This window comes from Octopus sinensis, linkage group LG2 (assembly GCF_006345805.1).
Source record: "Octopus sinensis linkage group LG2, ASM634580v1, whole genome shotgun sequence".
Classification (NCBI taxonomy): domain Eukaryota; kingdom Metazoa; phylum Mollusca; class Cephalopoda; order Octopoda; family Octopodidae; genus Octopus; species Octopus sinensis.
Genome location: NC_042998.1, coordinates 186885391 through 186906115, shown reverse-complemented (window position 1 = coordinate 186906115; position 20725 = coordinate 186885391). Strand labels below are relative to the sequence as shown.

The 20725-nt window shown below is 37.0% G+C and overlaps 1 protein-coding gene across 8 annotated transcripts in view; it reads left to right on the top strand.

Moving 5' to 3' along the window:
* The window catches only part of LOC115232359 (serine-rich adhesin for platelets), a 138370-nt gene extending 120478 nt beyond the window's left edge, over positions 1–17892 (top strand). For 7 of the 8 annotated variants that reach the window (XM_036500560.1, XM_029802207.2, XM_036500559.1 and 4 more), the window contains 3 exons: positions 2044–2093; positions 5276–5328; positions 15514–17892. In XM_036500560.1, coding sequence (XP_036356453.1) covers positions 2044–2093; positions 5276–5323 — 98 coding nt within the window. In that variant the 3' untranslated portion in view covers positions 5324–5328; positions 15514–17892. The remainder of the gene's footprint in view (positions 1–2043; positions 2094–5275; positions 5329–15513) is intronic. The other variant, XM_029802205.2, reaches the window with a different exon arrangement.
* Positions 17893–20725: the final 2833 nt, after the last annotated feature.

Below are 20725 nucleotides of genomic sequence, written 5' to 3'. Positions count from 1 at the left end.
GACTTCTTTGCTAGCAGCTTGAGTTTCATACTCTCGTGATCTTCACGTGAGAAGATTGGTCTGAAACTTAAGTCCTGGAAAAAAGAGAATTAAGTTTATATAAATCAAGTGGTTGTGGTGTGAACATCTCAACCACACAAGCATAATTGCTCTGTTATATGCATATATAACATATGCATATACATGTGATTCCTTGTTGGATTCCAATGTATGAGACTTTGAGCAAATTTTCTTGTACTATAGCTTGGGTTGACCAGCAAATGGAATTTGACAGGTGGAAATCACACACACGCACACACATACATATATATATATAGGGAGAATTCACGAAAAAAGCACAAGATGAAGACAGGTGGTGTAGAAAACAAATAGATGTATTAGTATAACGCTCGGGAATTGAAAAAGTCTTTTACATTTCAAGCCTACACTCTTCCACAGAAGCAAGGAGAGAAAAAAATGTGTGTAGTGGCTACCAATCTATCATATCTGTGTGTGCGTGTGTATATAAAATGCACAATATATGGATTTAATTAATCTGGTGGTTGTCATAAAAAAACTCTTTTAATGGATCAGTAGACCAAAACATAGTAAACCAAATGGATCAGTAAACCAAAACATAGTAAACCAAAACGAAGAAAATGGGTATAATGTATAGTCCTGTGTAGTTGAAATCCAATAAATCCATTTGGTAATGATTTTCATTAGGAGTGTATAAAATATAAAGAGCAGAGAATGGAGTTGTGTTATTTAACAAGAATTGTATAAAATCTAGTTATTCTACAATCTCTTAAATGTAGAAAATTCATTTACTCTAATCAGAAAAGTCATAATACAAACAGAAGAGAATTAGATAACTGCAATTTGTGAAACGATGAGTTGTGTCCCTTGACCAACTATTGTATGAATAACAGCAGTGTGTACCTTGCTTACTAAAGGGGAAAATATGATAGAACCGTAACTTACATCAGCTTAATCAAAAACTCGTTTAACCCTTTTGTTACCAACCTAGCTGAAACTGGTTCTGGTTCTGAGTACAAATGTCTTGTTTTCATAAGTTTCGAATTGCAATCTTCCACCAAACCTTAGTCACAATTTATGTTCCTAACACTAGCTGAATGATAACTAAGTTATTTTACTAAATTCTTTGTTATATTTAAAGTAATTGAAAGAAATAGAGAGCATCTCAAAATAAATACAGTAATGAAGGGGTTAAGAATCAAGCATAGCAACACCTGAGTTCTTCAGACTCAAAAGCTGGAGTGTCTTTGATCAAAAATCTGCTTCATCAGAACTGTCCATGGGCTACATAACATTGTGTGTGTGAGTGTGTCTTTGTGTTTGTCCCCTTCCACCACCACTTGACAACCAGTGCTCGTATGTTTACATCCCTGTAATTTAACGGTTCAGCAAAAGAGACCAATAGAGTAAGTACTAGGCTTTTTTTTAAAAAAAAAGGTCCTGCTGATTTGTTCCCACTAAGAACCTTCAAGGCTGTGCCCCAGCATGGCTGCAGTCAAATGGCTGACACAAGTAAAAGATAAAAGATACTATATAAGAGTTTAAAGAAGTTTTAGGCTTTTAAAAAGTTGTCAATTAATGTTTTCTTTAACAATAATATTCAAGAAAACGTTCATATCTACTGGGCACTAAAGGCGGCGAGCTGGCAGAATCGTTAGCATGCCGGGCGAAATGCATAGCCATATTTCGTCTGCCGTTACATTCTGAGTTCAAATTCTGCCGAGGTTGACTTTGCCTTTCATCCTTTTGGGGTCGATAAATTAAGTACCAGTTATGCACTGGGGTCGATGTAACTGACTTAATCCGTTTGTCCCCTCTATGTTTAGCCCCTTGTGGGTAATAAAGAAACATATCTACTGGGCACTAACCTTCACAACAGTACACGAACCCCCCCCCCCATTTTTAATCTCAGACAACTCTGTTGGCCTTATTTTGTTTGAATTCCACGGTCTTTCGATTTGCTTGTGTTAAAACCTGTGAATGTATTTAACACCCATTTGTTTATAATTTCTTATCTTCTTTCAGGTTGTTATCTTGATGAAGAAAACTTCTCTTTGCTTTGTCCAAAACACAAGGTATGCAAATTATATAATAGGATTTATTAATGCTTTTTTTTTAAAACCCATTTGGAATGTACCAACTACTGATAAAATACACTAGAGCTTTCCTTATTATTGGTACTAATCTAGAACTTATAAAGTTGTTTGCTTCAGTATTTAATTGTTAACTAGTGGTATTTGTTTTATGTGAGTGCATGTTTGGAGTGTTGATTATATTTATTTTGTTGTTGGTTTATTGTTTAATTAAGTTTTTGATATTACTAACTAAATAAATTAGAAATAGTACTGAAAATTTACTCAGTGCATTTTACTATTTCATTTATCTTTTACTCTTCTGTAATCAATAAAATATAGTATTATATGGAGTTCAAGCCAAATGACTATATCTAATTCTCTATAACTTATAAGATAAAATAGATCTATAAAATTACAAATTATAAACGGTTTATTAAAATATTGAGTAAGCATTTCTGGAACTGCGACAGTTAAGATTTGTACTTAGAGGTGACCTGGCAAGTTAATCTTTTAAAATATTTGAAATGCATTTAGAGGAACAAGCAATTATATTTACTGAATATTTTACAATCATGATTTAGCTGCTGTTGCAACTCTTTCTATTCTTTTTCTTTTTTTTTTCCTTTTCTTCTAGCATCACTATATAAGCAATGTTTATGCATCTTCTGCTTCCAATCATGAATAGAACAAGAAAACAAAAAAGGCTTTTGACATCATGACTCTTGGTTGCCTCTGATATTTTCATATTATCTCATAAGTAGTAAGAGTGTCTGTATAAGTGAATGCATCTCTCAGACAGTAATGATCCTAAGACATGTCTTTTAAAAACTCACACTCCTAATTTTCTAGTGATTTTGAGATCATATCGTTCTTGACATGCCATTCCAGCATTAACTTTGTTTGATGTCTTTGTAAAATTGAAATAGACTGCATCTACATTTGACTGGTTGAACGGTTATATCAATACCCAGTCATAATGTTGTAGCAGCTCCGTGAAGCATCTTCTACTTGATGGGGACCATGCTGATTTTTGCTTAGTGAATCAGCTCCCTCTAAGAATATAATTATTTTTTCCCCCCCAGCTCTCTGATAATTCATTTTATGGCTTAGTTGATAGATGAAGTTACAAGAGAGATTTGTCATTTTTAGCCCCTACTCTATCATATTATGGTTTTCAACTTTTCGGTGGGGTTAATACTTGCAAATCAATTTTCATCTATGGTTGATATATTACATCTTCCTTTTTAATAAAGATGTAAATGATAGTTGCCACTTCTATGTCGAGTTGCTGAACTGAAGAACCCAAATGGCTTATTTATTTCTGTGTGTTCTATTGTGTTGCAAAAACACTTTTGAATCGTTCATTCAGTATTTCATTTATGTTTTTCATCAGTGAGTTGTTTCCTAGTAACAGTGGTCTTAATTTGTGGTGCACTGAAGTAGATTTTCTTTTGCAAATTCATAAATAATTTTAGGATTTAATTTTATGTATTCTGCAGCCTTGTTTTCCCTTTCTGCTTTATCTTTTTTTTTTGTGGGAGTGTTTTATTTTATTCTTGGTTTCTTGTGTCCAGTTTAAGTGGAATTCTTTCTTATCAGAATTTTTCGTCTTTAGTAATTATCTTTTTGTAAATTTTGGCCTTTCATGCATATAAATTATTCTGATGACACAAATTGTCCCAGCTTCATGACTGTCTTGCATAGAGAAACTTTTGAGCCAGTTCTGTATGAAGACTTTGTATTGTGAATCTTGAGGTACTCAAGGCTGGATAGGTAGTTAGAATGCTCCATGTGAAATGCATATCTACAGTTTGCTTTGGATCATGCATTGTTAAGTCTGTTCCATTATGGTCAGAGAAAATTATAGACATCATCTTCACATTATGGATGAGATATATGTTATTTCTAAAGCAGAGCTCTAGCTTTGTAGTTTTTGGTTGGATGAAATAATATTTTGTCATGAACTGCATGTCAGTGAGCTCAAGGAGGAGTTCTGCTTGTTTTCAGTAATGCAATGACATTCCTGAGAGGATGTGGTTATCAGTCCTTCAGAGATTGGGGAAATTAAAACTGCTCAGGAGAAGTACACTAACACAATGATCTAATTTAGTTAATAACTATCTTTTTGTTGTTTCAAATTTCCTATCATGATTTAGGCATACAGTGGACAATTGGTAGTTTAGCAATTTGATTTAGTTATAACTACACTAAATTACTTTATATTTAGTATTTTTCTAGATGCAGTTCTTGTGTAGAGAATCCTACTTCTGTTAGTAAATTGTGACAGGTTTAATATTCAAAAGCAGGATTTCTGTGATATCAGGGTAAGTCTTGGCATGGCTCCATGCTTAAAAAGTTCACTTTACAACCACAAAATCCCAGGTTTAATACCACTTCATGGCATATTGGGGAAGTGTCTTCTGCCATCGACTGGCTCTAGTTGACCAGTACCTCGTAGATGAAATTTTGGTAGACAGAGAATTGTGTGTAGACTATGTATGTGTAACATACATTCAGATAGTATTTATGCTTGCTCAGTTATCTCCTCTTATCTCAATACCCACTTTTTATTTTGTATCTTAACAGAATTAGTTAGCAATCCAAGTACAAGTAAACTCTAATATATTTATAGTTTATGTTGGTAATACTGTTGTCTTTCTCAGTTGCAAGTTATGCAGATAAATAACACTAAACTAAAATCTTTTGTCATTTGAAACAGTTGAGACTTCATTTGCAAAGTATTTGTCATATTCTCTGATAACAAAAAAAAAAAAACAACTTTGTTTTTATTCCTTGAGAATTACTAACATTCAGTTAAAGAAAGACTTGGAGAGCAATCAACAGAAATGTTTGCCAGGAATGGGATGCTAATGAATCCATAGATCCTGTCCACATTTGTATTATTGATAAAAGATAGATTTTTCATTTCTCAATACTTATCTAAGCTTTGATGTTCATTTATAATTTTTGTTGTTTGAATGCTGCCACCTGAAACTAAAAAAGGTGAGATACAATGAGTTGTATGTGTGTGCTGTTCCCACAACTGATCAAAATGATACTTTTAAATCTCATGCAAAGTACTAGCCCTTAAAGTTAACTCTGTTATAAGACATCTTTGACTGACTACTGCACCCCTAAATAGCTGTTAACTTAATTATCCCACCCCCTTTATTTTTTTTTAGGACAAAAAGATGAAAAATCTGGACCCTCAGAGTAGTGCAAAGTCCTGACATGAGTAAGTTTTAACCAATAATCTTAATTGGTTATTGTGCTGATCTAAAGTAAATTTTTATTTCTAGGTTAGGTAAATAAATATATTTTCTTGTACAGAACTTATATATATATAATGTTACTTTAGAAATATTAGCACTTAGCATTCTCTTTTGGTTTTTTTTTTTCTCTTTCAAATAAGGCACCCTATGAATGATTTTTTTGGTATTAAAAAAAAAAGGTAGGAATGATTTACTGAAGTTCTTAAATGATTTTGGAAGTATATTGTTTGTTGTCTTATTAAAATTTATTTGTTCTGCAGTTGAATAATAAATGTTCATACTTATTTGATTTTACACCAACTTCTATTATATCATGATGTCTAAATGAAAGAAGTCTAATTTGAGAAATCACTTTAATAGAATGAATGCTTGATATTATTTTTCAGATTAGGTGTGTTTAGTTACAAGAGATTTTTATTATTATTATTAAATAACATAAATAATAAAGTTAACTCAAATTATTTTCTTCCATAAGTGATCATTTAAAGAATAAAATTAGTCACAAGCATTCATTCTAGAAGACAAAGAAGATACAAAATGCAAGATTGTAATTTGATTTTAATAATCTGTGGGATTTAATTTTCATTAGACTACTATAATTTGAAGTTTATATTGAAGACTTTTTTGTTCCTCCATGCTTACTTTGAGGAAATTCTCTCTAAGCACTTGACATATGTCCACATTAGTTGCAGCTCCTGCACACTGCACCAGTGTGTTTATTGATTTTAAGTAATAGTACTATTGTGCTGGAATTATTTAATTTTCAACTACTGGCAAACCATCTTGGTATTGAAAAGGGCCATTATTCACTTTTGTGACATATGTAGCTATCATTTTATAAATGTGTGTATTCATTTTATAATATATTCTTGGATCCTAAAATTTTCCTTTTTCTTTCTCTATCCTAATTACTGATTCTATTTAATAATCTTTTTGTTTCATTGTTTCCTCCTACTCTTTGAAATTACTTTAACATTGCTATCTTAAACACTTTAATATGCTTTGCTACACAGTTCCACGCCTGTACATGAGCAATCTACTTTACTGCTACTAAATTATTTCAAGGGAAATAACTTTGCATACACAGTTTTTATCAAGTTCAGTATATTATGTATGTATGTATTTGTGTTTGTGTGTTCACGTACACACACACACATACGTAGTAAAGGTTATAAATATATTTCCTTTTAAAGCGGTGAAAATTTTCTGTCCAAGAGTAGGTATAAGGGTTTAAATGGTGTAAATAAAGATACAAAGAGATGGTTAGCTATGTCATTAATAATGCATATCTTACTATTTGCTAGTCAGGTATTTAAACAAGTTAAAGATATTCTAACGGGTTGTATGGTTTTTACAGCTGAGTGGTTGGCGTTATGAAGGGCGTCCAGCTGCAGAAACCATGCCAAAGCAGACATTGGAATTTGGTATAGTCCTCTAGCTCACCAGCTCCTGTCTAACCGTCCAACCCATGCCAGCATGGTAAACAGACGCTAAATAAAGATGATGATGATGATGATTGTAAACCTTTATTAGTATATATTTTTTATCTATGTTTGAGGTTTGTTTTCTTAATGGTTTATACCAACAGTGAAAGATAGGTTCAGTTAGAAAGCTTAATGTTTTACTCTTTTACTTGTTTCAGTCATTTGACTGCAGCCATGCTGGAGCACCGCCTTCAATCAAGCAACTCGACCCCGGGACTTATTCTATCGGTCTTTTTTGCCGAACCGCTAAGTAATGGGGACATAAACACACCAGCGGTTGTCAAGCAATGCTAGGGGGACAAACACAGACACACAAACACACACACGCATATATATATATATATACATATATACGACGGGCTTCTTTCAGTTTCCGTCTACCAAATCCGCTCACAAGGCTTTGGTCGGCCCAAGGCTATAGTAGAAGACACTTACCCAAGGTGCCACGCAGTGGGACTGAACCCGGAACCATGTGGTTGGTTAGCAAGCTACTTACCACACAGCCACTCCTGCGCCTTTTGTATATATATCAAATTTTTATTTCTACCTGCAGTTATTTTGAACATTTTCTTTGTGAAAATATATCCAGAAGATCTTGCTAATAGAAATGGAAACACAGTAGATGAGGTTATATTGATGTTAAGGTAGTTTCATCATCATTTAAGGTTCATTTTCCATATTGGCATGGGTTGGATGGTTTAACAGAACCCAATAAACTACAAAACTGCATCAGGTCCAAATGTCAGTTTTGGCTTGGTTTCTATGACTGGATGACCTTTGTAATACCAACTACTTGACAGTGATATATTTGTGAAATCACCAAAGTCACTTGCAAGACAAAGAAAATGCCCTCACATTCAAGTGGGAGTGTATTTGTGAGAGGTGGGGATGGCTTCATGCCAGGTGTTGAAGGCTAAAGTAGGATAGAGACACAAGCACAGGTGCCTTGCTATTGAGAGAATACATGGCTACCCTTCATTATGTGAGGGTGGGTAAAAGTAGTTGGAAGGGAGATAAAGACAGTAGTGGTGACAGGGTGCCAGAGCATACTCTCAGGGTACCAGAAAGTGAGTATAAAGAAGAATATAGACAGGCAAGTGGGTGGTAATTTCATAAGAGTGTGAGAGGAGAGTGACACATGCTTAGAAATGGGCTGGAGGTGGATGCACTGAGTGGTGAACAAGGGTAGATGAGTATTTGATCAGTATGGAGGAGTGAAATGATAGAGGGAGAAGTGTTTCAGAAAGGAGGAGGTGATGAGCAACCGCACAGGAAATGTGGAGAGCAGCAGTAGAGCTGGCAGAAACGTTAGCAAGCCGGGCGAAATGCTTAGCGGCACTTCGTCTGTCGTTACGTTGTGAGTTCGAATTCCACCGAGGTCGACTTTACCTTTCATCCTTTCGGGGTCGATTAAGCAAATACCAGTTACGCACTGGGGTCGATACAATCGACTTGATCCCCTTGTCTGCCCTTGTTTGTCCCCTCTATGTTTAGGTCCCTTGAGGGCAATAAAGAAATAAGTATTGTAAATCTGTCATCTAAATTACTCAAAAATGAAAATAACACTGACATCTCATTTGAACAGATATATTTACCAAAATTACATAAAAATACCTCAAAATACTAAGGAGTAAATTTATTCAATAAAATCGCTATTGGCTTCAACTACATCCTCCAGACAACTTCGGAATCTCTTGCAACTCTTCTGGACGGTGTTTAAGTTGGTGAATGCTGTTATAATCCTTGCCTTCAGTTCATCCTTGGTGTTACAAGAAGATTTGTTGGTCTCCCGCTCAACTGCGCCCCACACATAATAATCAAGGGGGTTGCAGTCTGAGGTGTTAGGGGTGATGTTGCAGAAATTGTCGTAGTCACGACTGGGTTCTCCTGCTTGTGGCATGGTACAGAGTCCTGTTACCTGACATAGGGTCTTCCAGCAGCCACCCTCTTGATCCAGGGTAGCACTACCTCCTCCAGGCACTTGATGTAAGCCTCAGTGTTGATTCAGAGGCTGTGTGGGAAGATGAATGGAAGCATACTGTTGCCATTACTAGTGATCACTCCAAATACCATGGTGTTGTTTAGATGTTTGATTTTTATCACTCTGAGATTGACACCCAAACACTCTGAAATGTTCGTATTGGAGCGTCTGGTGTGAATGCCAAGCAGTACAGCATGTTGTTTCCAAATTTCTGGCAAAGTGAATTGTGTCATGGTGCTGTAATCCTCACAGACGGTACCCAACAGGGTCTTCATGAGGAGGCTACATTTCTGCTGCATAGGGGAGAATGGAGAAGACCGATGCATTGTAGATGCAAAGCTTTGTCTTCAGGTGATAGAGCAGTGGCACCAAAGGGTTTCCAAGTCCATGACCCCGGTGGCGAGACTACATCTGCAGTCAATTTCTGGTGTCAGGTCTCCATTGTTGGTGACTGTGGAACCCAAGTAAATGAAGGAGCTGACCAACTCCATTATGTTGAGACCAGTATAGAGAAGGGGAGGCTCCAGGCCATCACTGACATGCATCAGCTTGCTCTTCACCCAACACACCTTAGAGAGAGAGAAATATTTTAATGTACACTTTTTACGTAGATCGGACAGAATTTATTGAACTTTTCCTATTTCCAAGTAAGTTAATATTTCCCCATGACCAGATATGTTTTCACAGAAGATTGGGAATGAAGGGCATGATGGTAACACTCATTTACAGCTATCATGTGATGCCAAGGCAAGGAGACAGTAATACTCACACACACACATATGCATATCGGGCCTCTGCCATGACGGGCCTCCGTGCTAATGGCACATAAAAAGCACCATCCGATCATGGCCGTTGCCAGCCTTGCCTGGCCCCCATGCTGGTGGCACGTAAAAAGCACCATCCGACCGTGGCTGTTTGCCAGCCCCGTCTGGCACCTGTGCTAGTGGCACGTAAAAACACCCACTACACTCACGGAGTGGTTGGTGTTGGGAAGGGCATCCAGCCATAGAAACATTGCCAGATCAGACTGGGCTTGGTGCAGCCTTCTGGCTTCCCAGACCCCAGTTGAACCGTCCAACCCATGCTAGCATGGAAAGCGGACGCTAAATGATGATGATGATGATGATTCTACCAAATCCACTCTCAAGGCTTTGGTCAGCCTGGGGCAAAGGTAGAAGACACTTGCTCAGTGCCATGCAGTGGGGCTGAACTGGAACCATGTGGTTGGGAAGCTACCTTCCTAACCACATATCCATGTTTGTGCCTATGTATGTGTGTACACACACACACACACACACACTATAGAGAAGAAGAGATAGCCCAGTCAGTGCATATATTCAAACATATTATATAAATGTGAAGTGCTGACATGCAACAGGAGCAAATATTCCACTTAAACACCACAGTTAACCCTATGAAACAATGCATTTTAATGCATAAGCACTTTTGCAACCAGAAAGTTTAGCTTTCTACTTAATTAGCTGAACCATCATCATCATCATCATCTTTTAATGTCTGCTTTCCATGCTGGCATGGGTGGGATGGTTTGACAGGAGTCAGCCAGGCAGAAGCCTGCACTTGACTTCTCTGTCTGTTTTGGCTGGGATTTTACAGCTGGGATATTTGCCACACTGTTCCCATGGTTTTTGTATACTTAGTAGGGTTTTCTGGAACCCTATACATGAACACCCCTGTTTGTACACCCTTGCACAGACTCCTCTCTCATCTTATCCATCTGGGTGTATACCTAGGCTGTGCTTGTGCCAGCAACATTTTTAATGGAGTATTGGATCGTAACAATACTCGGAACAAGGATGTGCACATCAATGGATAATATAGTGCACCCATTGGTCTGAACACTGTCCAGTAAAAGATGTTTAAAGCCTGGATTACATGTAATGATACACTCTTCTGCAGAATGCAATGAGTGTCTCCTATGACCATCGACTGACTAAGCCCTATTAACTTACTGAACATGATGGACTTAAATAAACCACATGGATATTCTACCATTGTTCATATTAATACTTACAAACATATACACTCAAGTGTGACGGTGTGTGCATGCATGGGCAAGTTGAAGAGTAGTAGAAATAACTTAAGCTTGGTAGCTGTATGGTATGATGAGAAGGAAGGAATTTGTGCACAATTATATGTATCAATACTGATGCATGTAATGATGCATCAATGAACATGCACCTATACATGTGATTTGACCTGGCATGGTATGCCTGGGTGTAGGTAGGTAAGGGTATGCAGGTGATGTGGACTGAGTGCAAGTGAAAGGATCTGGGGACAGGCAGTACACACATTGTTCAATAGAAACTATACAGATTCTTTGTCTGCCTGAGAAATTGCTACTCAAAGCTGGTATTATGAACTGCTCAAAGGAAGTGATCACTAACTGCTTCCACTTCTGATGTATATGACTGTGGACTGTCGTCACTCATACAGATGTCGATATGCTTGCTATTATTATTATTATCATTGTTGTTGTGTTTCATCTGTCTGGATGTTCTGAGTTCAAATTCCACCAAGGTCAATTTTACCTTTTGTCCTTTCTGGGACGATGAAATAAATATCAGTGAAACACTGGGGTTGATGTAATTGACTAGTCTTCTCCCCACAAATTTCAGGCCTTGTGCCTCTAGTTGAAAGGATTATCATTGTTGTTTCTGCTGTTGTCCTCACCTTTGAGTTTACATTGCTTCAGGGTTGTTTCCATTCCCTTTACTCTATTGTGTTTACATGTGAATGTTTGTGACTGTACAAGGATATATCTGCCTAAATTTGTATGAGAGGGCATGGCCTCTACCACTTTCCATACATCAACCTTTGTTTATTATCACTATAACTTAGCAGCCTAGCAAAAGTGGCTGACAAAAGAAATATCAGACTTAAATACTGCAGTTGATTTGTTCAACTAAAGCCTTCAAGGCTGTGCCCCAGTATGGCCACAGTCAAATGACTGAAACAAAATTGAATATATATTTTGCAATATGTGTGTGTGTGTGTGGTGTTAGGGCTCAGTATCAAGTACCACACTCCATTTTTGTATCCAGTGCAGTTGGGCAAAGGGCACCAAATCACAGGATAGGCCAGTGTTTGGAATACAAGCTACATAAACAGTATTTAAAAAAATACAGAAACCCAGTTTTGTCTATTAAGCTCTCTATCTTCTAGTTACTCCACACTGCTACTTAATACTCTGTCATCCTGTATCCCAGTACTTCATTGATATTGTAGGTAATTTGCATAACAGGGATATATTGAGCAAACTTAACACTATACTTTGTATTTTTTTTTTGCCTGAAAACACTAATGAGGGTTTTGGTAAGATTGCGCAATATTTGCAAAGCAATTGTGTAGTTTTCTCAGTCATCATCATCATCATCATCGTTTAACGTCCGCTTTCCATGCTAGCATGGGTTGGACGATTTTGACTGAGGGCTGGTGAACCAGATGGCTGCAGTAGGCTCCAATCTTGACCTGGCAGAGTTTCTATAGCTGGATGCCCTTCCTAACGCCAACCACTCCGAGAGTGTAGTGGGTGCTTTTTATGTGCCACCGGCATGGGGGCCAGTCTGGCAGTACTGGCAATGACCTCGCTCAAATCTTTTTACACGTGCCAGTGAAGCGACGTTGGTAACGATCACGCTTGAATGGTGCCCTTTTACATGCCACGGGTACAGAAGCCAGTTGGCTGCTCTGGCAATGATCATACTCTAAAGGCACATGTATGTTTTATAAAGCTTAATAGACCAAACTGGGTTTCTGTATTTTTTAAATACGGTTTATGTAGCTTGTATTCCAAACACTGGCCTATCCTGTGATTTGATGCCCTTTGCCCAACTGCACTGGATACAAAAATGGAGTGTGGTACTTGATACTGAGCCCTATTACCACACACACACATATGCACACATATTGAAAATATATATTCAATCTTTTTTCAGTCATTTGACTGTGGCCATACTGGGGCACAGCCTTGAAGGCTTTAGTTGAACAAATCAACCGCAGTGTTTAAGTCTGATATTTATTTTGTCAGCCACTTTTGCTGAACTGCTAAGTTATAGTGATATAAACAAAGTTGTCAAGTGATGGTGGTGGTGGTGGTGGTGGTGGACAAACAATTGTGAATTTAGCATGGAGGTGTGGATCCATCAGAGTTCCTTTGCTTATTGTAGTTCATCAACAGAAGTATTTAAGACTAACTCTCCTGTGGAACTCTCTTATGCTAATGTATGACTCGGGTTTTATAACCAAATCTGTAGAAGATGCAGAGAAGAAATTCCAACCATGGATCCAAATCCTTCACTCTTTCATTACTATATTGCAAACCAAAACACACCCCTTATGCGTTTCAATTAAATTCTAAAGTAACTGAATTTAGATTGGTTTCTTAAAACAACTCTAACTCTTTTATTAATCAACATGATTTTTGGAACATGGCTTAATAAAAGTTTCTTAAAACCAAATAAATTTCATAATTTTTGTTAAACTTATCTGTATTTAATGTTATCGAGACAAAGTATTATATTATTTAAATATTGTTTAGACATCAGCATAGAAAATGAGTTGTTAGCTAATATTCAATGAGTGTTAAAATGAAATTTTAACAAAGAATTGTGCAAATTACTGGATTATCTCTCTGTTGAACTTAACATACATAAGACAGGTGTACCGTAAAGATAAAGCAAAATGAAATAGGTGTACCTTAAAGGTAAAACAATGAAATTCATGACATTGGCTAAATTAAATAAACTCACACATATTATAATGATTCATTAGACAAATTAATCAAAATTTGTCACGCATCTTACAGGTAAAAATACATGTGAATAAAAAAAAATACAAACAAGGTAAATTTGAAAAAATCTATAAATGAATTTTATATATATACTAGCAGTATATATAGCCTGGCGTTGCTCGGGTTTGTTTTTTAGTTGTGCTTAAAACTGCAGACTTTGATGTCGCGTTAACAAAGTTTTGACATAGTTTCAATCTTTTTTGAAAAGTAATAATTTTGCATTATGTAGCTTGTTATTCTCTTTAAGTGAACATTTTTCTGGTTGAAATACACCGAAAAATGGCGACACAGCAGTAAAAAAATCGTTAAAAAATAGGGATTTCCATAGAAAAAAAGCACCTTTTTGATGTAAATAATTTTTGGTCTTAACATTGTCCGATTTGAATTTTTCTTCTATGGAATGAAGAGTTAGCCTTCTATCATACTCTTAATTTTGGTCAACTTGCACCACCGTCTCAGAGGAGATAGTGTTAGTTGAAGGCTACCAAACCTGCCACACACACAGACAACTTCAGCTTTATATGTATGTGTGTATAGATTTATATATATACATGCACGCACACACACACACTATTCCTAAAGATGCTTGGATTTCACCATGGCATCATTTGTCTTTATCATTACAGTCTTCTGTTTTGAACGCTACTTCTGATTCCTCTTGCAACTCATTTGTACTCTGTTTTTCATGCATGATCACTTCATTCCTTTCTAGTCTTTGCAAATCTTCTGCATTTAAGGCTTACATCTCACTTCCATGCAGCATCACACTTCATACACAGGCATCATATAATATAATCTACCCTGTAGGAGAAGTCTTTTGTTACCATCTGAAACAGTCACTTCCTGAACTTTGCTAACTTGTTCATAATCTCATTAATATACTTTTCTTTCTAGAACATCCACTCTTAGTGATCTAGTTAACGATTTTTCAACTAATATGTGTCTTCAAAACATTTGAGAGTGTTTCCTGTTAACCCTTAGTGCTTACTGAAGTCTTATTTTCTCTCTTAATCTGCCATTGATCCCATTTCATGCCTTGGGCTTCCATAGTTCACAGTATGGATATTTCTACCTACTCCTTTTCTGCATATCAAGCCTGGCCATTTACTTGATGGTACCAGGCTCCTGTCTTCTTTCCTATTTACTAATACTTTAGTTTTTACTAAGTTTATTTTACAGTTTCTCGTTTATAAGTTTTGCTAACATGTCTGGAATTTCTTCTCTAAATCTTCTACAGTTTCAGCTATTAGAATTATATCATTACCACACAGGAATCCCTACAGACAGCTGGCCTTAAATTCCTGTGTTATGGGTTGAACTAAGTTAAGTTAAGTTAATTTTTTGGCTCAAAAAGCAAAAAGCAAGGCCATGTAGGGGGACATGGAGTTATGTACAGGGTGGTGTTCATGCAAAGAGTTCAGGCCATTTGTGGTCAAGGGAGACTTTGAACCGAGCAGTCGTCGGCATCTTCACTATCTCGTCCGGCAGCTTATTCCACGGAACCGCAACCCGGACGGAGAAAGCCCCTCTCCTTTGATTGAGATGACACTCTTTGAACTGAACTCATTGTTGACTGTGTGTGCTGGCATGTGTATTCAGGGTTGTGGTCCTCATTGTTCTTACAATTTCTGAGCAGCAGTAGTAGCTTTGCTTACATTTTGTTTGGTTAGTGAAGTTTACTTGCATGTAATTTCATTGGTCCTGTTGTAATTTATCAAACTTTTTTTGTTTACCTTTCATACTTTTTCAATATAGGAAGAATAGAAGAAACAGTGAGTTTATATTTTTAGAAATATTTTTGTTTCTTGTAAAGCAATCATCTGTATATTTTTAAATGTATATATTTAAATTTTTTGTCTTTTTTTCTTTTTAGCCTCTGTCCCAGCTATGACTCAAAGTCACTCAGTTAAGCTCTCAAACAGTGGTCAAGACATTGTCTACATCTCAAGAAATCCACTACTATTACTACCTTCACTACCAACTAACACCATAATGGGATTGTGCCATTACTAGATGTTGTCTCAACTAATCTGAACTGAGTGCAACTCGCTTGTTAAGCTTTCCCTAGTGCTGCTGGCTCTAACCAAGAGTATTCTTGTGACTGTCTGCTGTGTGAAGCAGCACTGACAACAACAGCAGTAGTAATATTGATGAAGATGATGATGATGATGATGATGCTACTTCTTACTGTATTTTTGAGAATCAACACCAACAGTACCAATACTATTGTGCCATTTGGTTCTATCTGACCTTTGACCATCTTAGCAGTTTCACCTCCAACAGACCACCTTTGGACTACCTCGTTTGCACCTTCTACTGCTGTTGTGTTGGCTTACATAGAACATTTTATTACTACTACCACTACTATCACAACCACCTCCACCACTAGCATTACTATTACTACTACTACTACTACTACTAATTTTAATACTAACTACTGTTACCAGTGCTATAAGTGATAACATGGTGCATTTATGCCATTGATGTGGCCAGCTGATAAAATATTTTAGTGATGTTTGTGTTAAATTTACAAATAAATTACAAAAAAAAAATACATCTAGTGTAAATAACAAACAAAACATTTACAGAATTATCTATAATTTCCTTTTCTTCCTTTTTTTTTTTTTGCTATGTGGTCTTTATTTTTAACTCTCTAATTTGACTAGAAATGAGTGTACAATTAACACCAAGCTTTTATTTCTTTTTTTTCTCTTCTTTTTTTTTTTTAACCTAACAAGAGAACATCATGCTTGGTGATTTAGTATATAAGTTTGAAATTGGCTGTGGACTCTTGTCACAACAGCATGGAATCAGCCGTGGTGTTTATCAGCAGAATAAAGTATTGACTGTGGAGTTTCTCACCAGAAAGAAGATTATGTCATAACACGAAAGGACTGGCTGCAAAATCTGTCTAAACAGATATGAATACTACAAATTGATGGCTGTCTGGTCTGTTATAAAAGACATGTACACTGGTTCTGAGGTTTGTCATAGCAATGTGCATATTATTGGATATTCTGTAAGAGCAATGTGGAGCTGGCTGTGTAAGTCAGTCAGAACAGTATGGAGCTATAAAAACATAATGAAGATTGTAGGAGATTGCCCATGTCATCTGTATTGACAATATAGAACTTAGCTCTGGAGTTCATCAGCAGTTAGTTGTATAATAATAATAAATTGCTTTTTGGTTTATCATAACTCTACAGAGCCTCCAACAGAATTCTCTTCTGTTCACTGCAGAGATTTCTGTTTGCTTTCATCTATCTCATAAATAAACTCAGTCCAGTGCTCAATCACAAGATCATGTTGTCTGGAGCAGAGGAATTCCTTGAGATTGACATTAAAAAAAAAAAATATATACATATATATATATATATTTCATGCTGCTGCTGTTGCTGCTACTACTTGCACTACTATTATATTAGTTGGCCAACCTGACTAATGATAGTAACCAGGGATAGCAGGGTTCTTTTTGTTGTTGTTTTTTTTTTTAAAGCAGCAGTAGTGTTATAACTACTACTACTACCACTACAGCATTTTAACAAGATTCGGTTGACCAGAGGAGGAGGATAAACAAATTTTATCTGCTGTAAACCTTTCTTCCGTTTGTCCTCCGTCAACAATTAATTGTAGTAGTAGTGGTGACAGTAGTAGTAGCTCTATAACTACTACTACTGCTGCTACTACTACTACTATTGCTGTTGCTGGTGGTGTTATGAAGTCTGCTATCTGCTAGTTTGGATACTCTAAATGCTGGCAATGGTCATTTCTGTTGCCCACCAATCTCTCTCCTTCTCTCTTTTTCTCTCTCTCTCTCTCTCTCTCTCTCCTTCTCTCTCTCTCTCCCTCTCTCTCTCTCTCTCTCTCTCTCTGCCACTGCCATTTGGCAGGTCTTGTTCTTTTTCTGAGTTGAAAAACAAACAAGTTCATTTTAAACCTCCGATGTACATTTAGTGTGTGAATGTGTGGGTGTGCAACGTAAGTGTGCACACAGGTGTGTGTTTGTGTGTGTGTATTGATTTACATGTGTGTTTGCATGTATGTGTGCATGCGTGTTTATGGTTGTTGGCTAATGCACGTGTGTCTGGTAGAAATTCCATGCCTATTTTTGTGTTCCATTGAAGAAAACTTACCAAACTGTGCCATGTCTCTAGTTCCTGCAATATGAATCTTGGATGTGGTACTTACTATGAAATTTAAATCATTTTTTTCCTCAACTACTGTAAAATAAAGACTTAACTGTCAAATGAAAGTTTGTTTTTTTATTATTGTATTATAATCCAAGAAATTAACTGTTTATATGAAAAGTTTCTCTGTATCACAAAAAAATATATTTATTTACATTCCCATATTCGAGCGAGGTTGTTGCCAGTACCACCATACTGGCCCTCGTGCCGGTGGCACATAAAAGCACCCACTACACTCTCGGAGTGGTTGGCGTTAGGAAGGGCATCCAGCTGTAGAAACACTGCCAGATCAGATTGAAGCCTGGTGCAGCCATCTGGTTCGCCAGTCCTCAGTCAAATCGTCCAACCCATGCTAGCATGGAAAGCGGACGTTAAATGATGATGATTTCACGGAAATTTGTCCTCATCTAGTTGTTAACACGTTTTGGCTGATATACCCTCCAGCCTTCATCTCTTAAATATAGATCTGTATAAAAAAAATGTTATGTTAAGATATTGTCGATTTAGTGAACACGTGTGCTCTTCACAAAATACTTTTAACCTTCTGCTTTCTTTGTCTAATCACTCAACATGAAATTAGTAATTGATTTTGTAATGGTATATAGTCTGAACCGTTTAAAGTTGAGTACATTCTTTGAAGTCATATTGCTTTTGCCAGGGGTTGACCTACTTGGGTTAGTATTTATGAAACCCCTATAAAAGTAAAGAGCTGGGTGGCATGTGGAACCTCGAAACAACAAAAGTTGCTTGACTAGCAGAAATAGTTGCCAAATCGCTTTCAAATCCCACTTCAAAAATTAAAAATAAGAGTATGGCTGAACAAGGAGGTCGACAGGGCCATAACAGAAGAGTGGAAGTGTGGGAGTAGCAAAGAACCATATAAGATAGCTAAGAGAGGAGCTATATGTCAGGTTTATCTAGTGAAGGTAGAAAAGCAGAAAAGAAGAGGTTTACCCATGTCTTAAGTATGACGATCAGGTGTTACAGATTGTCAGGCAGTGTCTTAGAGAAAATCGAGATGTGTGTATGGGCTGATAATGGTACACTTGCTCTAGCAATCCTGAAAAGAAAGGGGCATGGAAGAGCTACTATGAAAAGCTATTAAAAATAGAGAATGAATAGGAGAAAGGGATTCTCCCTCATATGAACCCAACTGAGGGACCAGCTATCCTAGTGGACAATAACGTTAGGTAAGAAAATTAAAGATGAAGCCCTCCCTCCCCGGTCCATCAGGAGTCACAGCTGAGATGCTTAAAATACCTGGTAAAGTTGGATACGGTATAGTCACCTGTATAGTTAATCAGGTTATTCAGGAAGGCGTTGTCCTCAGTGACTGGTGTAGCAACAGCATAGACAGCTGCTGCAGAGGAAGGGAAATACCTTATATAGAATTACAGGGGCGTCAGATTGCTGGACCAAGTGAAAGAAGTTACGGGCAACGTTACAGCCCAATCAATTAGAAACAAAATTAGACTAGATGAAATGCAGTTTGGCCTTGCCTTGTGGGTGGGGGGCATCACGGATCATATTTTCACAGGCAACTGCAAAAGAAGTAACTAGGTAAGAGCAAGCTTTTACCTCAGTTGGTAACCAAAAGTCTCTCTTAGTGAAAGGAAGATTGTATGATGCATATAAAAAAAATGCAATGCTACATGGCAATGAAACATGGACTCTGAATGCAGAAAACATGCAAGTATCTAGGTAAGAGCAAGCATTTGCTGATCTAGAAATAGCCTTCGATAGTTACCTCGCTCTGTGATGTGGTCTCAAAAGAAGCTAGGGCTATACGAATGGCTTGTGGAAGTAACACAGGCCATGTACAAGGGTGCTGTTAGTAAGGTAAGAGTTACAGTGACGAATTTAGTGTACAGGTAGGTATTCATCAAGGCTTGGTCTTCAGTCCTCTCCTATTCACCATCGTCCTCCAAGCCATAAACAGGAATTTCAAAACTAGAAGCCCATGAGAACTCTTATATGCTGATGATCTGGCCCTCGTATCAGAATTTGTCACAGAATTAGAAAAGAAATTCGAGGTGTGGAAACAGAAGCTGGAATCAAAAGGTTTTGAAGTAAACTTAACAAAGACCAAGTTCCTAGAAAGCAAAAGATCAGACAGGACCTTGTCGCCTTCAGGTAAATGGCCCTGCTCAACTTCTAGGAAGGGTATAGACGGAAACTCCATTTAGTGTACAAGCTATGGACACACAAGAGGTAAAGTGGAATGGTAGGAAGGGGATCTTTTCGGTTTGAACGGCAGTTTTTAAAAATAATTTCCACGTAACTAAACACTTTTAAACTTCGTATACTGGTAGAATGTGTTTATAAAACATCTTTTTCTCTTGGCTTTATTGAGAAAATTCTATGGTTTGTAAGATATTTGTTGTTTTTTTTTCTTCTTCAATTTCTGCAATATCAACCAATCAATGACGTCTATTGAGTTGAAAACATTCTGTGCCGTATGAATATGTCCCTCGTTTAAGAAACAGATTGGGTTTATTTACATTTCTGAAGAAAAAAAGATACCCTTCCTCCACCCCTAACCCTAACCCTAAAGAGATTGAAATGCAATAGATCGATACTAGGGTCATAATTATGGGTGACAATTTCATATGACACTCCTAGAAAAAAACTGCTATTCAAACCGAAAAGATCCTAGGAAGGTTAATAGAGAAAGTAGTGTTTATGTGGGAGCCATAAAGACTACGGCTGTACGGGAAACTGATGTTCTCGTATGTCTCGGAGTCTCTCGGGAAGCAGTAGGTAATTTCTGCTACCTGAGTGACCTAATTAGCAGTGGAGGAGGATGTACCGAATGTGTAATTGCTAAAATAAGAATAGGATAGTGAAAGTTCATGGAGCTTTTACCTGTATTAGCAACCAAAGGTCTCTCGTAGTGAA